The sequence below is a fragment of the Saccostrea cucullata genome, unplaced genomic scaffold (genome assembly GCF_032062105.1).
Source record: "Saccostrea cucullata isolate Sc308-1 unplaced genomic scaffold, CSIRO_AGI_Scuc_v1 ctg3183, whole genome shotgun sequence".
Classification (NCBI taxonomy): domain Eukaryota; kingdom Metazoa; phylum Mollusca; class Bivalvia; order Ostreida; family Ostreidae; genus Saccostrea; species Saccostrea cuccullata.
Genome location: NW_026920910.1, coordinates 40690 through 62527, shown reverse-complemented (window position 1 = coordinate 62527; position 21838 = coordinate 40690). Strand labels below are relative to the sequence as shown.

The 21838-nt window shown below is 32.1% G+C and overlaps 1 protein-coding gene across 2 annotated transcripts in view; it reads right to left on the bottom strand.

Moving 5' to 3' along the window:
- Nucleotides 1-1020: 1020 nt before the first annotated feature.
- The window catches only part of LOC134258635 (neurogenic locus notch homolog protein 2-like), a 43034-nt gene continuing 22216 nt past the window's right edge, over nucleotides 1021-21838 (bottom strand). Inside the window, exons 1-6 of one of the 2 annotated variants that reach the window (XM_062741184.1) lie at nucleotides 6563-6612; nucleotides 6271-6393; nucleotides 5699-5821; nucleotides 4015-4128; nucleotides 1459-1524; nucleotides 1021-1347 (exon numbers count right to left, since the gene is read on the bottom strand). In XM_062741184.1, coding sequence (XP_062597168.1) covers nucleotides 1061-1347; nucleotides 1459-1524; nucleotides 4015-4128; nucleotides 5699-5821; nucleotides 6271-6393; nucleotides 6563-6593 — 744 coding nt within the window. In that variant the 5' untranslated portion in view covers nucleotides 6594-6612 and the 3' untranslated portion in view covers nucleotides 1021-1060. Of the gene's footprint in view, nucleotides 1348-1458; nucleotides 1525-4014; nucleotides 4129-5698; nucleotides 5822-6270; nucleotides 6394-6562; nucleotides 6613-21838 lie in introns of those variants that run through there. The other variant, XM_062741183.1, reaches the window with a different exon arrangement.

Sequence of the window (21838 nt, the reverse complement as noted above, 5' to 3'; positions counted from 1 at the left end):
AATCATACGCATTTTCGTGTCGTAACAAAAAAAACGACTAGACATCAAAATCACTCTCTCAATCTCTCCTACTACTTGCCTATAATTTCTTAAAGAAACATTTGACTACAATTTGATTTGCACATTTTATTTATCACTGAATTTTTACAAAAGGAACTTGCTATATAGTAAAAAAAATCTTTACCAAACATTCCATCTTTTTTTTTGTTACTCGTCAAGACCACAGCATATTTCGGAATGCTTCCAATTTTACAAACAGTAGGAAACGGCTAGCATTTGTTCGGAAATTTAATAACGAATTTTGTGTTACATTATCACAGGACGTTATAGGAGTTTGGTACAAATTGGCAGAAAAATCCACAAATCAAAAATGATCAAATGACCAGAACTTCTAACTCCCGTCGTTTTAGTGTTACAAGTTATGCAATTTAAAACCCCAATACTATGCCAACATCTGTGTTCTTGTACACCTCCCTCTGTATGACATACACAATCTACCATTGCCAGCAATAAATAGATATACATTGTATTTTGATTAGGTGATATTAGTGATTCTATTTATGGAAGTGAGTCGAACTATTTGTTTAAGTGATATCATCTGCAGAGGACGGTTCGAGGAATTTGAATCCTTTGCTCTAAACTAAATATTATTCGCTTACTCTTTTATTAGCGATTAGTCAATTTGAATTCAATCTGCGGCGATTAATTTTCGAGACTCAGAAAACCTTCTCTACAAATACCTAAGGAAACAAACGGTTCGCGGCGATTAATATTCGCTAGTTAGTCTAGGTTGCAGAACTCGCGGATATTTTTCTCGCACGCAAATAATTGTGCGTTTACACTACCCTTATTCCATGTACGACGACAGTGATATCATTTATATGATGAATAATTCTTGAGACAAAATGAAATTTCAAGGCAAAAAATCGTGGTCATAAAGATATATTTCATAGATAAAGGTTAAAAAAGTGAAACAAAATAGAAAATAGTTATAATTACACAAAATATTATTTTATTTAGAGATATGTTATTTATTGTTTTACACATTATGGTTCAATATTTAAGAACAATTGTAAGTGACTTCAACGTATTTGTAAGTCCCAAAACAAGGGTCCACTCCGCCTAAGTCTTCCCATCTAGATGGAACAGGGCAGCGAGTTTCATTATCACATTTTTCTGATAACTTGCCCAGTACATCTAAGCGGCAGTTAGTATTACCGTCATTTGTGCCAGGACACACAGCAGCTTCGGTGCGACCATAATTGGCAGACTCTATTTTTAGTCTTTTTGTGTTCTCACAACGGATTTCTCCGTTCTCCGACTCGCAAAGTATTATGGTCCTTTGTTCTTGAAGAGAAAAATACCATTGAATTATCAAATGAATTTAATCTTCAATGTACGATTTCACAAATGCCTTTCTCGGGTACTTATAAAAAGATTATTAAAATATCTACTGACCAGGTTTTTGCGCCTCCTTCAACCCGATCCTTAATCTGTTTTTCTCTTCTTCACATTTGTCCATTTCTTAAACAGTAAAATTTAGTTACATCAAGAAACATTATCTCAAATTACTAAGGTTTCCTAATTATATGCGGGGAATTATTTATCGCGAAATTAAATATCGCGGTTTAATCAACCCTCCAAGTGCAAATAATACATATACCGTATATACTCGCCTATAAGTCGGAATTTTGGGCGTTAATTTTTTGGTCCAAAAGTCTCTGTCAAACTTATAGGCGATTCATAAAAGACTAGTATTTTTCTGGACGGCGAAACGCAGTATTCTATAAATATTTTCAACAGTTATCAGTGAACAAAGTCTGGATTTATTATATCGTGTTTGTATTCTAAGATTATACATTTATTTCAAGTATTTATGTAGTGCATAAATTTAATTAATAATTTTATTTTTTAAACATAAAAGGGTATTATTTTTTTTTTCAATGATTTAAAGTTTAAAACCAATCTTCATTTCTAAAAGTATTAATTAAAACTAGTTTAAAACATTAAAACATTTATTTTAAATTGTCATCTGATCCTTGTGAAAAGTTGTACCGACATGTAAGCAGGTCAATGGCAAATACCTGCAAAATAACCTCAAGAAATATAACTGACTTATAGGCAGACCGACTTATAGGCGAGTATATAGTTAGAAGGCACTTGTTTGGCTTAGAAATATCGTGTGACTAACACATGGCAAATCAGAGAGGAATCTATTTACAACGATTTCTAAAAACCCATTCTTATATAACCATCTTTCTTTATATGGGAAGAATCAATAAAAACTTAAACACAGTGAAATTAGATTATCAAAGGAGTTCGGAATATTTGAAACATTCCATCAGTAAATGAGTCTGCTTTTGAAACTGCAACTCTCTCGGTATTTTTTGTACTGTTTTATTATCCCGGTTAAAAAACAAATTGCCAAGTGAACACATTTATTAGAAATGCAATAAAATATTGGTTACCTATATTATTAAAGAAATGTTATCAGTTAATTTTGTGATTTATTTCAAAACTGCACTAATGAACTATAGTACCTTCAGAGTAAATAAATAGCATGCATTAATTCAAATCCGATTATTCACTGTGTTGTGATTGAATGAGAACAAACTCAGGAAAAAGTACACATCAATATTTTTTTCAATCAAAACAACATTCTTGACCTTGTTTTATGCTATTATTGTAAAATAAAAATAAAAAAAAACAGTTACTTCTAGTCCGTTATTTAAATTATACGAAATTATAATCTAGCTACAAACAGGGCTGAAAGACAGGAATATAATATTAATCTGCTTATTTCACAGTCATATCACGAGTATGATTTTGAAAATTCTCTGAAGTCATATTGTCGACCTTGTCGAGTTGATGAAACAAGAATGAAACAAGAATATCAGCAGTCATGTTTAATGCCATCATTTCATAAGTTCTATGGTCGAGACAATGAACGTGTCAGCAAATACAATTAATTATTGAGTCAATTGCTGATGGACGTTTTCCATACCAATTGTAAGTCCATTATTTATACAATGAATTAACGAGTCGGACGGATTTTTCCGTTATTTCACGACCATGACAAGGAGCACACGGCGGGTGTGACCGGTCAGCAGGGGATGTTCGCTCCTCCATGGTACCTGATCCCACTCTGATGTTTTGGAGGTCCGTGTTTGTTATGCTCCTATTTTGTATTCTTTTATGGACTTTGATATTGATTACTGTTCGTTATCTCCATATCCTTACATTTAAAAGCAAATAATCTCAATTCTCGGTAGCGTTGTGACAGGGAAAAGATACTTATCTCACACTCTTGCCTCTTTAGCATCAAATTTATATTTTTACATCTTTTTTCTGTTTCATATTTCTACAAACCAGAGCAAATGAAGGATGTCTGCTACTTTCGTTTAAGAGGGTTTTTGTTACTTTCAACATGGTCAACACATGATCAAGGACACATTATTCTGAAGTATACGCGTATTTACAATATTTGTTGACTAAAACAATATTCGAGGAACTACTCCTGTATTTTATTGATTGTTGGAAATTTTTAGTTGAATTTAATCGACCCTCATCTCGATTACGTACATTCATACATTGCTGTATAAAGTACATGTATTTGTACGAAGTACAAAAATATCAGATTGTATTGAGGCTTTAAAAAGTAATAATTTTAAGCATTCGTAAATGGTATTATCAGAAAAAAAACTAGACGTTCTTTTTATTCAGAAGTTATCGATGTGTAAATTCATGCCTTTGTACTCGCAATATTAACATAAAAGTTGCACTTTTATTCAGTTAGTTAGTAATAAGCGTTTATGAGTTAACACATCAATGAATTCTGAAAAAAGAACGTTTAATCCAACATTTAATACATAATAGTTTCACTTCCTTTCCGAATCAGACTGAAGAGGAAAATTAATAATATCACAGTATAGATAATATTTGAAATCAAATTTTTTTTTTAAATCATAAAAGTTAGTTCGAGACTTGTTACAATGAAAGTTATATACAATTTACCTTGACAATTTTCCCCGTCAAAGCCAATGGTACAATTACACTTGTATCCTCTTATCCTTGATTGATCCGCCACACACGTCCCATTCTTACAACCATTGCTATAACATGCATCAACTATATGAACAAATATTTAAATTATGTAAATTTTAATCATGGTGCTAAAATAGTATGGCAAGTAAAACGTTGCAACATTCAATCTTTTGCATTTGTATTTCATACTTTTTTCAAAAATGCATTGTATATTTTTTTTTCATTTGCATTGTATAATTTTTATTTCATATTGTAAAAAAATCATTTGTATTTTAAAATTTTTAATTCTTATTCTGTAGTTTCCATTTGTATCGTATAAATCATTCAACATTGAACATTGTCGTTTCAACATTGAATTAACACGAAAAATTCTACGCTAAATATATTCTGAATACTCCACATTTTTTCCTCATTAAAACACCGAGGAACATTCAACGTTCAAACTATGTTGCAAACTCAATGTTGATTCAAGTTATATAATTAAGGATTATACGTTGAAGCCCCAACATTGAAACAACTTTGAAATATAGTTGCTCAACATTGCAGCTTATATTCCATATACCATATGAAATATAGTAACTAAACGTTGCAACTTATTTTCAACTTACTCTCGACGTTTTAACACGTATGAGCGCCTGCTGGGTTGGCAAATATACATATTTAAGCATGGAATTGATTGTCATATAGTTATTGATAATTAGTCATGGCAGGAATGTCTAATGTAGTGTGACATGAATAAATTCGCAAAATTCGCAAGATAGCGTCGTGTTTTAGCTCTCAGTTCTCGCTTCCCTCCCGGCTCAAAGGCCGAAAGTGCCAAGCATAGGCCTAAATTTGCAGCCCTTCACCGGCAATGGTGACGTCTCCATATCAGTGAACTATTCTTGAGAGGGACGTTAAACAGTATACAATCAATCAATCAATATATTTTTCAAAGACGTATTTCTGCGTTAATACTTGACTCGAACTAGGACAGCTCGTCCTCAAGACAAGTCGTACCCAACACTTATAAAGACAACTCGCTCCTAATTAAGGACAACTTGCCGTCATTATTTTTTTTTCCTTGTAAATTGCAAGGGGAATTGCTCACAGTACCTCTAGTTTTTTTCATCGTGACGGCTTGTCTTTTTCTTATTCAGGGATTTAAAACGTGATAACCATCACCTACTCCTGAATATTTTGTTGACTTAATCTCAGATAAAGGGTTTCAATTTAATAATATATCGTTGAGTCAATTTATAAAACTTCAAAAATTTATATTACATGTAAATCATCTGTAGATTTGTAATTTCAGCCTTATTTCCAAAAATACTGTAGACACACTTTTTTTCCTCCTGGTCATAATTCCACGGACTCTCTATTTCTGTTCAATCCGTTGATAAGACTCTCATTATATGCCTTTTATGTGTATTAAGATCAATGGGACGAATTTCCGCGGAAAATTTCTGAGCGCGTACATAGCGTAAATTAATACCACATTGATTGAACTTCTAAAGTAACTAAAGAGGCAACTACTGAATGTGCACCAGTTCTTTTCCTGCTATATTTAATGAATTATAAAACAGTATATCAATTCGCACTTGATACCCAAACATATTGAATGTTATGTTATTTTTTCGGAGCCATTACACGGCAGACAGTATTAGGTGTTTACCTTCACAATTGTCCCCGACATAACCAAGCGTGCAGTTACACGTGTAGCCTCGCAATCTGGTCTGGTCTGCTACACAGATTCCGTACTGGCAATTATGGCTGTCACATACATCAGCTTTAGGAACTAATTTGTAAAAGCTATTGTGTAAAAACCATTTACTAAATGTGATTAAAGTAAGAATATTTAAAAATACACTGTATCAATTGATTAGATTTCTCAAATGTAGAAAACATACATAAGAATAGATATATATATAAATTTTAATATTTTTTTATAATCAGAGATAGGACATTAACTCTAACGACCACGGCTCTAAATAAGTACAAGAGCCACTCATTCATTAATTCATGCTTATAAATGATATTATTTTGTTGAATCATCAGTATTCATATATCACAGTTGCGGTCTTTTTCTTAAATAAAAACATAAGAGGAAGACATTCAAAAGTCCATTCTGGGTGAGTTGCAAATAGTGTCAAATGATAATGCCATCAAAGAACAACAATAGCAAAAGGAATTACATCTGTATATTTAGGCCAAGGGGTAATCAGATGAATCTACTGCAATTCTTACCTTTAAGATGTATGAGCAAAAGCGTTATAAAAGCTATCACGGCAACTGTCAAGAATACTCCAAGGAGTAAAGAAATAATCGTTAATTTCTGCTTTTGTACTCCACCTTTATAATTCTTCCCACCTACATTAGTAAAAGAATTTATATTAAATATGGAAGCAAATATATTGACATATACAAAATTAGCTAAAATAGCCTACTGGTATTTAAAATGCATAATCCATGTTAATTTTGATGTGTTTTTTTTTTCAAAATGATACACTGATATTTTACAATCGTAGAACTCTCATACCTATCGTACTATTCTTCTTTATCGACGACATTGTAGTGATGTAAGATAAGATATGCCTTGCTTTCCTCTTCCTATAGAATATGCCCTGTAACCTTTTCCCATACTATGTAAAGAACTAACACTGATCAACGCTATGCTTTTATTGGGTAATTACATCAGGTGCATCATGATAAACGCATATATAAAATGTTTACGTCCCAGTTGTCATACGTTCACAAAAATGTGAAAACGCAAAGGACATTTTGTAAATAATTAATGAAAAAAGGTATCCATTTGAGCTATTTGAATAGTTTTCATATCATTGAACACAAGTAAATGAGGGTCCATAGGAACGTTTTTCTACAATTCGAAATTTAGTATGGATGGCACGTTGACTTTAGATATTTTCATCACGTGATCACGGATAAGTGGACCGTAATCATGTTGAGTTTTTGTTGTACTTTGTGTGCTATATTGAACTTCCTTTTCAGCTTGGTCGTGAGAACTAAATGAGTATTTTATTGCAAAGACTGTCAATTCGCCAAATATTGTTGTTAATACTAGATAGGTTAACAATATTTATTTATATTTTAGAAAACTCAGAATGGTTTTTCCAAAATATAGCTTTTATATAATTCTAAAATTGACAAATTTTATAAGGTGGCTATGAATAATGATAACAGTGATTTCTTTAAGTGTTTCTGAAAATGAATATCTTTTTTCCATTGTACATTCATATATTCAGCAGTCAGGCAGATTCAGATGATATTTTGTACATGAGTGTGCATAGCATTTGTACATCACACACGTTCTTGCAGTTATTTTTAATAAGATGTCATGTTGTGAATTTATTAATATTTTTCTAAAACTGTGTAACACACATGTAGCTTAAACTTTACTAACTTTCCATGAGGGGAGAGGGCGAAACAAGTTTTGAGAACTTGTGCCCAATCCCATTGTATATATGTATTGTTTTGTGCGTGTAGAAAAATTGAAAAGCACATACATGTGTAATACAAGATATTTTTATTGAAGACTTTTGGATGTTACAATCTGTCCTTGTGATCTGTGTTCTACTGGAAAAAAAATTCTATAGAAAGCATAAATACATGTACATGTATATATGACATGTTGCAAACTTGGATTTCTTTTAATTTGTTCCAGCTTTTTTTTTTTACAAATGTTAAATTAAGTGTACTTTTGAAAAATTCTTATATACCAATACAATTTAATTCTTCAAAATTATTAACAACAATCAGTAGACAAGAAAATTGCACACAATAATTCGCCTTATAATACATTTTATCTACTTGAAAATGTATAGGATTTCAGTATTCCACCAACGATAATTTATACTTGGATATTGCAAATATAGTCAATTTAAAAATTTTATCTTCCTGATTACGCATACGAAACTAAGATATAATCTATGTAATCTCTTTAAGTGCATAAAACACAGCTTTTTATTTATCTTAATCGGCTAAAGAATTCAAATTGAAGGCTTTTAATGATATATATGGAGTATTTAAGCTTTAAAGCCCATTAAAATGACAAAATTGGAGCAAAACAAACATGGACCTTAAAAAAATCAGAGGTGCGATCAAGTGCCATGGAAATTAAGATTTTCCAAACAAAATGTCAAGATATCAATATTAACTTCATATTATCAGAGAAGCCAAACAACAAATTTTACTTTCAAAATTTAAAATAGGCAAACAGCTCTAACAATTACACAAATCCACGCAATATGATTTTACTTGCTTGTTGGCAGAATATGCAGAAATGGCGAAACAAAACTTTACCATGTTACATTACAGGTAAGTATAGAAAGAAAAGATATCAAGGGAATTTCACAGATTATTTCAGAACATGTTGATTTATTCGAAGAAATATACAGTTTTCATTCTTTGTCTTGATGTCTGCAACCCTTCAATTGTCCGCTTTAATCCATATAGCAATAGCCTGAGCGTTGACAGCCTCTAAAATAATAGAAATCAAATATAATAAAAGACAATTTTATATTTGTTTAGTCAAATCATACATTCAGATTACACATTTCAGGCAGGTTTTTAAAAAGCAATGAGCCATTTTTTTGTTTTAAAAGACAAAACTATTCATGACATATATCCGATCACCTAATTGCACAACCAAAGGAATCTGTATGCAGAATGCATAAAAAAATATCAATATCTAATCTGTATATTGAAAAGTATATAATATTTAGAACGATGCAAATGTTAGAAATTGAAACGTTTTGATTTAGGTAGTGTGAAAAATAATTTTTCTGCGGGTTTTGGTTGTTTTTTTTTTGTTTGTTTGTTTGTTAGTTTTGTTTGTTTTGTTTTGTTTTTGTTTTGTTTGTTTTTTGGTTTTCTAGGCATGATAAGATCCACAATTCCATGTCCCCAACGAATTGTAAAATTTCATAGATTATAACAACTCAGCAGCTTTTTATCAACGAAATCCATACCAAAGGAAAGGATTTTTTTCTAAAACAGCAAAAAACAGACTCCACAATAATACGCTATTTAACAGTAGTTTATGCTACTTTACCTGACTCCATTACGCAGTGTGTTGTTTTGGGACAAGCAACAAAAGCGGGAAATTTTCCTCCTATGTTATCAAAGTCACATCCAATCTTTGGGTAAAAAGAAGAAGCGAACCATCCCTTGTCATTAGGACAACCAGCATGTTCACGGGAGATATAAAATTGACGATTTACAGTTTCTACAATGAATTAAAAATACAACTTATAAAAATGTTCATCAGACCATTTTTGGTCACGTCAAAAAACAGGTTTACTTTAATTAAACTTATTTATTATTATTGAAGACACAATGTGAAGTATTTATACAATGATTACTGGTATGGCATCACTGCTCAAAGGAATATGTCGCTTGAAGATATATTTTTATACTTTTATGTAGTTTTAGACTTCTTGCCAGTAAGCTTACTGATAACAAAGAACATCACCAGTACCAACTTCATTTCCAATATCTTTTAACGTAGACTATTGGTGTTCTCCTTATTAATATATTTTGTCAAGAAAGTGGTAGCGAATGTTTTCAAAAAAAGTCCCTCTTAGAAACAAACTATACTGATCTCCTGCTTTTATTTTTGAATAATTTAACAAACCCAAGAACGTTCCAAAAACCTATTATCAATTTGAGGTGTCTTTCGAGAGACAATAAACATCTCGAGGGAATTTTGTCACTGCTACATGTACCCTCAGCTACATAAAATATTTTTTTCTGCATACTGCGTATATTTGGCAACTGTTTTTAATTTATACAATATTTCCAAATTTATATTAACTCAGATATATTTATATATTTAAAATATTTAAATAGTTATTTCAAGTTGTAAATATTAATACTGAGATAGAAAACTAATTTGCCATAGACTGGCTTTTTATTAAAAACAATACTGAAATACCTTTTGATTACACGAACTATTTGCATGTTATGGAAGAATTATATTAATATTCCAATACAAATTTAACATAAAAACAGATATCATGTACCTCTGATAAATTAATTAATTAAATGGATAATTACATAAGTAAATATATACTATATATAAATGAAATGAAAATATCTGTCATTGGTTTTTAATTATATACCTTTGCTCATGAATTGATATGAAATGTAAGCAATAATATATAGTATGTATTATCCCCCTTCTCTTACTCATATATATAAATCTGTGATTAAATATTAAAGTAAAAACAACAATACCGATCCAGAGAGCTCCTTGTAGCCCAGGTGAGTTATTAACACTGGGCTTCTGAGAAAGAATTGCCTAGATATTGTTGAACGTTATTGACAATGAATATTTTAATAAAAAAATCCTGTCACTGGTCTGTTTCTGTTTTTGAGAGGAGATTTAGGCAAAAATAATATATAAATGGTGCCGTTTTGGAGGGTAACCGTTGAAATTGACACCCCAAGTAAAACTACATTGTATTGTTTTCCGAGGGGTGTCAATTTCGACTGTTGCCCTCCAAAACAGGCACCATTTATTTTATTATACTAAATGTCTTGTTGATTTAGGATGTCGGTAAAAAAATCATCGATCGTCTTTATATTCACGTTTAAAAATCTTTCAAACTCCCCGCTATTTCGAAAAAGATTTACTGAACTCTTTATTGTTTGTCTGATACCGTAACTAGTAATAGTCCTGTGTCATCTAAAGTTTTGTTATTTCTGCACTTACATGCATGTTTCGAATTCGTCTGTCGTTGTTGTTTACAAGTAAGCTACATCGGACACAAGCTTTTAATGACGTCAGTTTTATTCTGGTTCTTTCAAACACGCAACTGACGCTTTTAGAATTCTACGGTGAACCGTACGCGCATAATTACCATGTGGCATTACCGTTGTGTTATCAGTTGTCAAGTGCATTGCTAAGGCTGAGGGTACATGTAATAGAACGGATTGTTAACTGCGTCTAAACCAATCAGAATTTAGTATTTAACATGAAAATATAATAATAAATAATATAACTCTTGATGTCCCTCTAGGGTAAAATAATTGAATTCTCCATTGGATGTCACATCCTGCCATGTAGAACTTAGGATTCTTGAGGCTGTGAACCAGTTAATATTGTTAGTGGTTCTTCCATCAAAAACTACTTCTTGCGTTTTTGTGTCATCAATTATCACTTGAAACTTTACCTGGAATAAATTTTGTCGTTGACATTTAAACACTACGAAGTGAGTATCTGCATTGTGTCCGATTCATGTTAGTTAGGTTTAAAAATATAAAGCTGAGTGCAATGTCAAATTCCTATTTGAGGTTCATGAACCCTCCGCTTACTCATTTTACTCAAATTTTTCTATAACTTTAATGATTTTCCAACTGAAATGCATTTGCTGAATAATATACAACAATTATAGCATGGTTGCGGGACTAAATTTGACAAAAAAATTCACTTAATCTTAACAAATTTATAAGGAATAATAGACATTTGTGTCATTAAGAGTAATCTTTCTTATCATAGTACCAATGCACCTGAATCTTCAATTTCTAATTAAGTACAGATAATGTAACGTTTATCATAAATCGTAAAAAAACAATTTAAGTCATGTTTATTTAAGTGAAAGAAATAATTTTAACTGCATAGACATAAAAGGTACTTGGACACAGATTTGAAGTTAATTTTTTCTGTATAATATCACGAATTATATATTTTAATAGCATTTCACACAAAAATTAATTAAAAATCTTATCTCATTTAAAAGTTATTAAAACTTTGAATTTTTTGGCGGGTTTGATTGACACATCCTTTCACTTTTACACATATTAACTTTTTTTCTTAATCCTTAGGAAAAATGGCAATCTTGTTGTGTATTAATTAGAAACATTAAAACTTAAATCCAGAAAAATAATTTTATTCAGAGTAGAAATGTTAGAAAGCAAAACTCCTTCACAAGTTTCGTATTTCCGTTGTGTACAGAGTTTAGCAAATCGAGCACACTTGTGTTATGTACACATTTTTTGTAAACAGGGCGAAAGCTTTGTTATTGTTTGGTGTTTTGGTTCACCGGGTGCGTTCAATCGCCTAAGTCTGCTCACCACAACTGCACGGACTGACAATATATTGTGTGTTTGTTTTGCTTTCGAACATGTCTACACTGAATTTTCTAGATTAAAGTATTAAAATTTTTATTAATACACAACAAGATTGCTACTTTTCCTAAGGATTAAGTACAGCTATTTGTAAGAACCAGGCAGGGGGTGATTCATGACCATTTCAGATTTTTACAAAATTTTAATATGTTGCTTCATGGACCAATGGAACATCATTGGACAACATAATTTTTTTTGGCCAGCCTTTGTTGCCATGGAAACAATGCACCATATAAGCGTACATGGCAACAAAGCAAAAAATTGAAAAAAAATGTGAATTTAGCTATTATTGAACACAGGAACAGAGCTTTTTTGATGATAGTACCATAAATAAATCTTTTTTTCCTGAGAAGTACATACAAAATGATAAATGATTACCATAAGGATAAAATTATATAGGATTTATTAAAGGTACTGAATTTCAATTTAACATAGGTCATTTCATAAAATTCACTTTTCACAATATTTCTTCAATTCCAACATATTTTAGAAGCATTTTAAGAAAAAGGCCCGCATGATGAAGAAATCTGATAACATGGGATAGAAGGAGCACATTCTTAATTATGATAAAATTAAATAAAACCCATGGGTTTTTTGAAAATATTCCGTTACCATGGCAACGAAATATCACAAAAATTCATTTTTCACATAAATAGCCATTTTTAGGAGCATAGTAAGAAAAAAATCCCACAGGTTAAAGAAATCTGATAACATGGGATAGAAAGAGCACATTCTTAATTTTAATAAAATTGAATAAAACCCATGGGTTTTTAAATTATATTTTGTTACCATAGCAACAAAATGTCACAAAAATTCATTTTTCACATTAATAACCATTTTTAAAAGCATAGTAAGAAAAATTCCTACATGTTAAAAAAATCTGAAAGCATGGGATAGAAAGAGCACATTCTTAATTATAATAAATCAAAACCAAACCAATTTGGGTTTTTAAAAAAATAATCTGTAACCATGGCAACAAAATATCACAAAAATTCATTTTTCATGGAAATACCAAAATGCATCATTTTCAGAGTATGTTGTGGAAAAAATACCACAAGCACCTAAATTTTGATAATATATGATTGAAAGTGTTCTCCTAGACCTTGAAAATATTAGATAAAACCAGTGGATTTCTCATAATTTTTTGTAACCATGGTAACAAATTATTATGAAAATACTTTTTAAAACAATTTGTTTTTACAAAATCTCCATAAAATACAAAAATAAAATAATTATTGACTCACATACATGTATTATTTTCACAGTTTATCATAAATGCATGAAAATATATATTTTTAATTTGCTTTTGTGATTTGTATCTGGTTACCATGGCAACATCTCCAAAAATATTATATTTGCCTATACAATTTAGCCTGTTGTATCTGCCTATACAATTTAGCCAATGTTTGATTAGCTTGTATAAAGAAAACTGCATGAGTGGCCATTTGCTAAAGTATTGAAAGACACATTTTTTTCTGTACCTTACTTTTTTCTTTTTTACCAAATATTTAGTTTCTATGGTAACTGTAATTAGTATCCATGAGACATGATATATAAATTTGTACTTTTTAAAGCAAATTTTTAAAAATTCTGTAAATGTACTCTTTGCTAAATTGTATAGAAAAAAATAATTACATCTATGAACTGGAGGGTGAAAACACACCTCAGATTTGTAAAATACTGTAAACCAACTATTATTCGTGCCATCTTTTATTCCTGATTCCTCAATTTGAAATCGGTCCACGGCGATTAATTTACGCGACTGAGTTAAAAAACATACTCTATATTAAAATATAAAAGTTAATGAATGTTTCACGGCGATTAATTTTTGCGAGAGTAAGTCTGCAAAACTCTCAAATATTTATCGCTTGCAAATCAAAGATGGTTTACAGTAAAGAAAATCTGCAGAAACCTATTAAAAATATCAAGTTTACATAATAAAGTGTATAAAATATAAGAAAATCCATGCTCTTGACTATCATAAAATGTGTAGGTAGGCAAACTAAAATTCCAAATTTCATGTTGACAGGGTATAATATTCAATATCCTTTGGTGTCTCCTCAGGTCTTGGTTTCCATAAAACCCCAAAGTTACATTTGGAGGAGGGTAAAAATCAATATCCTTTGTTTCTGGTCTGGATTTCTTGTAAGGAAGTTTTGAATTGACAGTGTCTTTATTAAGTTTTTGGCCATCATTTAGAAATGTGCTGCTGAGATTATCTGTATCAACTGTCAGATGTACAGGTTTGTGTCCTGGCTGCTAAATAGGTGCTCTAGCTAGATTCCTCTAGCATAGTGCATGTGGCTGATTCATCTCTCTGGAGAAAATTAATTTAAAATTTGAACCTTGTTAATGAAAATAGGCATTCCATAAAGCAATTTTTTCTTGTTGCTGTTGAAGGAAGGGAGTAGCTAAGGTTTGTTTTCTCTATGATCAGGATCATGCAATACAAGAAGCCAATGTCCACAACACTCACCAGATTAACTGACCATGCTGTTCTACACCAGATTTTCCTGCTTGTAATACCTTTTGTGGTCTAGGCCTACCCTTGGGGGGGCATGATTTATACAATTTAGAATCTACACTTAACCCCTGGACGCTTCAACATAAGTGATAGCTTTTCTGACCCAGTGGTTCCTTATTCTTCTCTTTTCTTGGCTTTCACCCCTTGTAAGGGGGCTTATAGCCCTGCCAAGTTTGGTAAAAACTGGCCTTGTGGTTCTTGAGAAAAATCTCAGCTCTGTAATTCTTTTCTAAATTTTCAAGTGATATAACCATTTCTTTAACCCTCACCCCATCCTAGCCTCAAGTAGTTAGGTTATTTGATTGTGAATATAAGTATCATAGTATGACTATTACAGCCTTGCTCATTTGAAAAGGATTTTTAAAAAAATATTCTATACATATGCTGCATTTTGTAAATTTTAATTTCTAACTTTCGGCCAATGCTGATTTCATTTTCTAATATTCATGAAACATTTGTGTGGATTGAACAAAATAATGAAGATGACACTGTGTTACAATATTAAATACATCTTTTATACTTATTAGGCTTCAATATAACTACAGTAAAACTAAATGTTCAATACAAACACTGTTACATTGATATTGTGAATTCACTGATACAGTGAAGTGTTCTTGGATCCCCGACTATATAAATTTTACGAATTTCAAATATGGATATAAGGAATTATGGATATAGCGAAGTACTTTTACAGGTCCCAGTGAGTTTGTGATAACCGTGTTGTACTGTACATATATGTGTAGATAAATGATTTAACAAGAGACCCAGGGCCACATCAATCACCTGGCTTGGATAAAAAAAATAAAAAATCAGCTTTGTATTGAAAAGCTTTAAAGCATATGTGGTCCTGACCTCCCCCTGTAAGGGAGAGAGAGTAGGGGGAAGGGGTTGTTATGATTTGAGCATAATTGAATCGTTGAATCTACACTAAGGATGCTTACAGGGTACTTATTTTTGACTAACTGTGAGTTTTTCCATACAAGTTTGAACTTTCATTGTGGCCCCACCCTATACCTGGGGGTCATGATTTGAACAAATCTACACTACGAGAAAATGCTTCCATATGATATATAACTTACTGGCTTTTCTGTTCTTTAGAAGAATATTTTTAATGGATTTTTCCTCTATATTCTTATGTAAAACTTTGACTGGCCTTTGTGGTCCAACCCTATCCCCGGGGTCATGATTTGATCAAACTTGAATCTGAAGATGCTTTCATAAAAATATTACCCGTACCAATCAAAGCTTTGCTGTATCCGAGAAGAAGATTTTTAAATATTTTTCCTATATATTCCTATGTTTAACTTTGATCATCCGTTGTGGCCGCGTCCTACACCTGGAGTTCATAATTTGAAGAAATTTGAATCTAAACTATCCGACAATGGTTCCACATAAGTTTAATCTTTCCTGGGCCATTGGTTCTTAAGAAGATATATCAGTAATGCCATTAATTTTGTAATTCTCTCCCCTTGAAGAATGACAATGACAGACAAAGAAAAAATTGGATCAGAAAAGCTCACTTGAGCCTTCGACTCAAGTGAGCTAAAAATTTCAGAGAATCAAGATCAGAAGAAATACCTGTTTCAAAGTCTCTGGATGGCAGTGTTCACTATTATTCAACCCTTGGTCAGAAGCTCCTTGATTGCTAAAAGAAAAGGAATGTTCTTCATGATAATAAAAAACTGCAAGTTGTCAACATAAAATACAATGTACCAAATTATCTTCTGATACATAAATAATATAAAGGATATGCAACACTAACACTAGTTGAATAGATGATCCCTTCTTGGTGAAGGTGGTCCTCAATTTTTTAGGTTACATTACCTCAGCTGTGCAGGTGTTGTCATACAGGATTTTGAAATTCAGAACAAAACTCCGATTGCATCTGAAATGATAACAAATAATGAAATTCATCATTTGACAAGAGAATACATACATTTATATAACAATTTAGCTTTTGAATTAATGATAATTAAATATTTATTTACCTTCCCCCCTCCCCCATGTACTTGTAATATCATCATAAACTCATACTATTAGTTATAAATTGAAACAGAGTAATAGTTTTGTATGATCAAATTTTATTTGTTAAGTAAATTTAGACCTAAATTAGATAAAAACATTGGCAGAAACCCATGCATATTGTATGTGCTCTCATATTCATAAATCTCCCTCTCTTTGATTGTAAGCATATTTCGGAAGCCCCCCCCCCTCCCTATTTGGACAGGGTTTTTTAAAGGCTTTTTCAAATTTTTTGGTGCTCCCCCCATTTCAACTGATAAAACTGTAACTACCTGGCCAGTTTTTATTGGTTATTTTGCTTGTCAAATTTTGCTGGAATCCCCACCATTTTTATAATTCAAATAAGGGACATGCATTTGAAGAATATCATACACATATAAGTTGGGAAATTTAGAATTGGAAAAGACACAATTTTACATTTTAATGAAATGAATTTATAAGAAAAATAGAAATTATGGTTTTGCCAAACATCTGATTATTTTTTCAGGGCTTAATTAAATATTCTCGATTTTAATAAGGACCTATTCCCAAACAGTGTTTGAAATAACAGTGTGCCTGACCGCCCGAGATGCACAAATTTTGCTGTGGGTTTACAAATTTGCACATGTCAACACCCAGCTGGACTTGTTTAAAGTTTTCATTAATTAAAATTTATCAATTTGATTAATCGCTTCCAAATCAACTAATGGTATCATGAGCAGATACAGGATTTGTGATTAAAAAGGGGGGGATAACTTTGTTCAGGCAAGGGGTCTAGGTAGTTATGTACCAAAGTATGACACTATTAATGCTAGTCATATCATAGTTTGAATGTTGATCTCAGGCACTAATAACTAAGACAACGAATTCAGCAGGGAACTATATAAACAATAAATAGCAAACATTATCTAACGTGAAATGATTAAATTAATATATGGTATTTTGGATTTAGTTTCATGAATAAAATACGCTATTTTCCAGTTCACTTCCAACTTTACCTGCATGAAATTGACAGCAATGCAATATATTTCAATATTTATCGCAATATGTCATCAAATATTGCAATATATATATCGCAATACAATTTTTCTGGCGATATCTACCCCTAACTTTTATAGTCATTTGGGAGGCCGGGGGGGTGGGGGGTGGGGGGGGGTGGGGGGGTTATCATTTGGTGAGCTCATTGCTCACAGTACCTCTAGTTTCAAAAATCAATTTTACAAAAGACAATTATTTTCTCAGGCTGGTAGATTTTTTTTTAGCAGGACTGATGACTTTTACTACCAGTCAGCCCTGTATGTTTGCCATCAATTTTTCTTGAGTGTCCCCTATAGAAATTTTTAATTTGAAAAAAAATAGTCAATAGTGTCTCTGTTAAGACATTAGTCCAAGCTATGCATGAAATACCTGATATATATATGACATCCATAGAGGCTCCGATACATAGAAAAAATAATGCTCCATCCAGTCTCTGCTGTGGCTTTCATTCTTCTTGTTATGACTTCATGTATGCTGAGGTCGTCGTCGAGGAATTCTACCAGTCGACTGAGTATATCATACAGATCACTACTAGTACTAAGGGAGTATCGATGGAAAGGAGAGATACTCATCATACTGTAATCTCCAGCTAGTGTTCAAATTCCAGTACAAAATCAAATTCCCACCCACCCACCCCCCCCCCCCCCCCCCCCAAAAAAAATTAACTGAATTTAGGTGGGGTTTTTTTATTTTGGTGTTATTGTTAAACAAGTTAGCCTTTTCAAAACACTCAAACTCTGTCCTAGCTCGTTTAGGAAATGAAATTTTGTTTTTGTCAGATAAAATTAAGCAAATTGCAGGCAGTTATTTTTTTTATCGTAGGCTTGCATTTTTCTAATTAAAATTGAGACTTACATGTTCCTAGGATGTATGAAAACCAACAAATTTCAAATACAAGATGAAATCACACTTTCTTTTCATCCTCACCTTCTAAACTGAAGAGTATAAAGTACACTCTTTCCAACTCCTTTTACTGAAGAGTGCCAAGGGAGATAACTAGAATTTCATGATTTTACATAATTTAAAATCACAATATCTATTCGTAATTAAAATAACCCATGGGTTTTTTAATTGATTTTTACTCTTTGATACTAGATGTTCAAAATTTTATAATTCACATTCAAGGAGAGTGCGGGCCTTCTTAAAAAATCGACTGCACGTACAGACACTTTTCAATGGATAGTGTTGACTGTTTCAGTACAATTGGGTATATATTGATTTCATTTTTTAATCAACCATGCATGAAATCCATTTATAACTGTGATTAAGTATTTAGTTTGATGTATCTTAATGTAAATATGATAGTTTTTGAAAAATCTATCACTATCATGAATCACTTATTTTCATTTCTGCCTGGTTCTTATAAATAGCTGTACTTAAGAATACAGTTAAAATTTGTGCAAGTGCAAGGATGTGTCAATCAAACCCGCCCAAAAAATTAAAATTTTAATAACTTTTAAATGAAATAAGATTTTTAATTAATTTTTGTGTGAAATGCTATTAAAATATATAAGTCGTAATATTATAGAAAAAATATAAAATTCAAATCTGTGTCCAAGTACCTTTAAATTTTCATTCAAAGTTTCACAATAATCGGAATTTAAATGAGAAAGATATGTATAGAATTATAGATTATTTAGAATAGTTACATAAAGGAGAAATTGACAATTTCATAATATTTCAGAACTTTATTATTTGCACTAAATCAACCAAAATATGTTTTATTTACTTTATAAAATAAAATATGTTTACCAGATGGACATTAATTTCTTCCCAGTCATCAATTAAGCCAGTTCTGTATGGCATAAAGCAACCAGGAATCTGTTTCAGTGCTGTGCATTCCAGTGGATAGGACCGGTTGACCTCGTGTCTGACACCAACTGACTTGTAGACATCGACAGGGTTAATTCCTGTCTGACTTTGGGCCTTAAAAGCCAGTATCCAACTATTGTTTTTCAGGTCTAAAGGCATCCATGTTGCAAAATTTATTAATAAAGATAAACAATTTCAAATTGCCTTTGTTGCAAATACTAAATCATATAAATTATGAAACATGACACTTAACTTTAATTAAAACAAGAGGCACAGGGGCCACATTGCTCACCCAAGCAACTGGCTAGGTAAAAGCAAAAATCAGTTAAGTATTGAAAAGTTTATAAGATATACACAATTAGGTTTCTAAGGGGGGGGGGGGTATTTGAAGAAACTAAAATCTACAGTTTCTAAGGATGCTTTTGAATTAATATTACACATTATGAGAGTTCCTGAGAAGATGATTTTTCCTATGTATTAAAATTTTGATCCCCCTTTGTTCCCCCACCCTACCCATGGGGGTCATGATTTGTACAAACATAAATTAACATTTATTTAACAGAGGATGCTTACATATCATTATGACCAATCATGGGTTTGCTGTTTTTGAGAAAAATATTTTTTCTCATGTATTCCTATGCTAAACTTTTGATACCACAATGTGGCCCCACCCTACCTTTGGGGATCATAATTTGAACAAATTTTGATCTTCACTACCAGAGGATACTTCCGCATGAGTTTCATCTTTCCTAGCCCAGTGGTCCTTGACCTAGCCCAGTGGTCCTTGAGAAGATTTCTCAAGATTTTTTCCTATACATTCCTATGTTAAACGTTGATACCCCATTGTGGCCCCTCTCTACCCCCGGGGGTCATGGCTTGAACAAATTTGAATCTACACTACATGAGGATGCTTCCATCTGAGCTTCAGCTTTCCTTCCCCAGACGTTCTTGAGAAGAAGATTTTAAAAGATTTTTCCTATGCATTCCTATGTTAAACGTTGATACCCCATTGTGGCCCCTCTCTACCCCCGGGGGTCATGGCTTGAACAAATTTGAATCTACACTACATGAGGATGCTTCCATCTGAGCTTCAGCTTTCCTTCCCCAGAGGTTCTTGAGAAGAAGATTTTAAAAGATGTTTCCTATGCATTCCTATGTTAAACGTTGATACCCCATTGTGGCCCCTCTCTACCCTCGGGGGTCATGGCTTGGACAAATTTGAATCTACACTACATGAGGATGTTTCCATCTGAGCTTCAGCTTTCCTTCCCCAGAGGTTCTTAAGAAGAGGATTTTTAAAGATTTTTCCAATGTATTCCTATGTTAAACTTTGAAACCATATTGTGGCCCCACCCTACCCCATGGGGTCATGATTTGAATTTTGAACAAACTTGAATCCTCACTACACGACGATGCTTCTATCTGAGTTTAAGCTTTCCTGGCCCAGAGGTCCTTGAGAAGATTTTTAAAGTTTTCCTATGTATTCCTATGTTAAACGTTGATACCCCATTGTTGCCCCACCTTGCTCTCGAGGGTCATAGTTTGAACAAACATGAATCTACACTATATGAGGGTGTTTCCAAATGAATTTCAGCTTTCAGCTTTCCTTGCCCCTTTGTTCTTGAGAAGAAGATTTTCAAAAGATGCCATTAATTTTTCACGAATTCAATGGAGGAGGGCGTGGCCCTTTATTTAAACAAACTTGCATCACCTTAACCCAAGGATTCTTTGTGCCAAGATTCGTTAAAATTGGCCCAGTGGTTATTGAAAAGAAGATATAAATGAGAAAAGTTTACGACGACGACGACAGACAAAGGACAAATTTTGATCCAAAAAGCTCACTGAGCCTTCACCTCATGTGAGCTAAAAAAGAGACTTACATTCAATGCAATTGTTGCATCGTTTTTCATCTACAAAAAACAACAGATTACGCATTGGGAAACTAAACTTAAGGTTAATAAGTTCAATAACAAAAGATATTTTGCGTAAAATTAATGTGGAAATACTATGTAATCTGTATATTAAAATTCCCGCTTTGATTAGTGCGAAAGCGCTTAATACCACATGGAGTGATTTTTATTATGATAGATATGTTCATTGATTTGCTTAATGCTTTCACACAAATCAATAAATGATGCATGATAAAGAAGGAAAGGACTTAAAAGGATATGGCGGTGATTAATGACTTTAATGGCAGTTTGCTGATAGATTGCATTTGCATAAAATGTCATTATAAAAATCATAAAAAACTTATTAACATGAATTAGTAGCTTGATTCAAGCTTCTTCTATT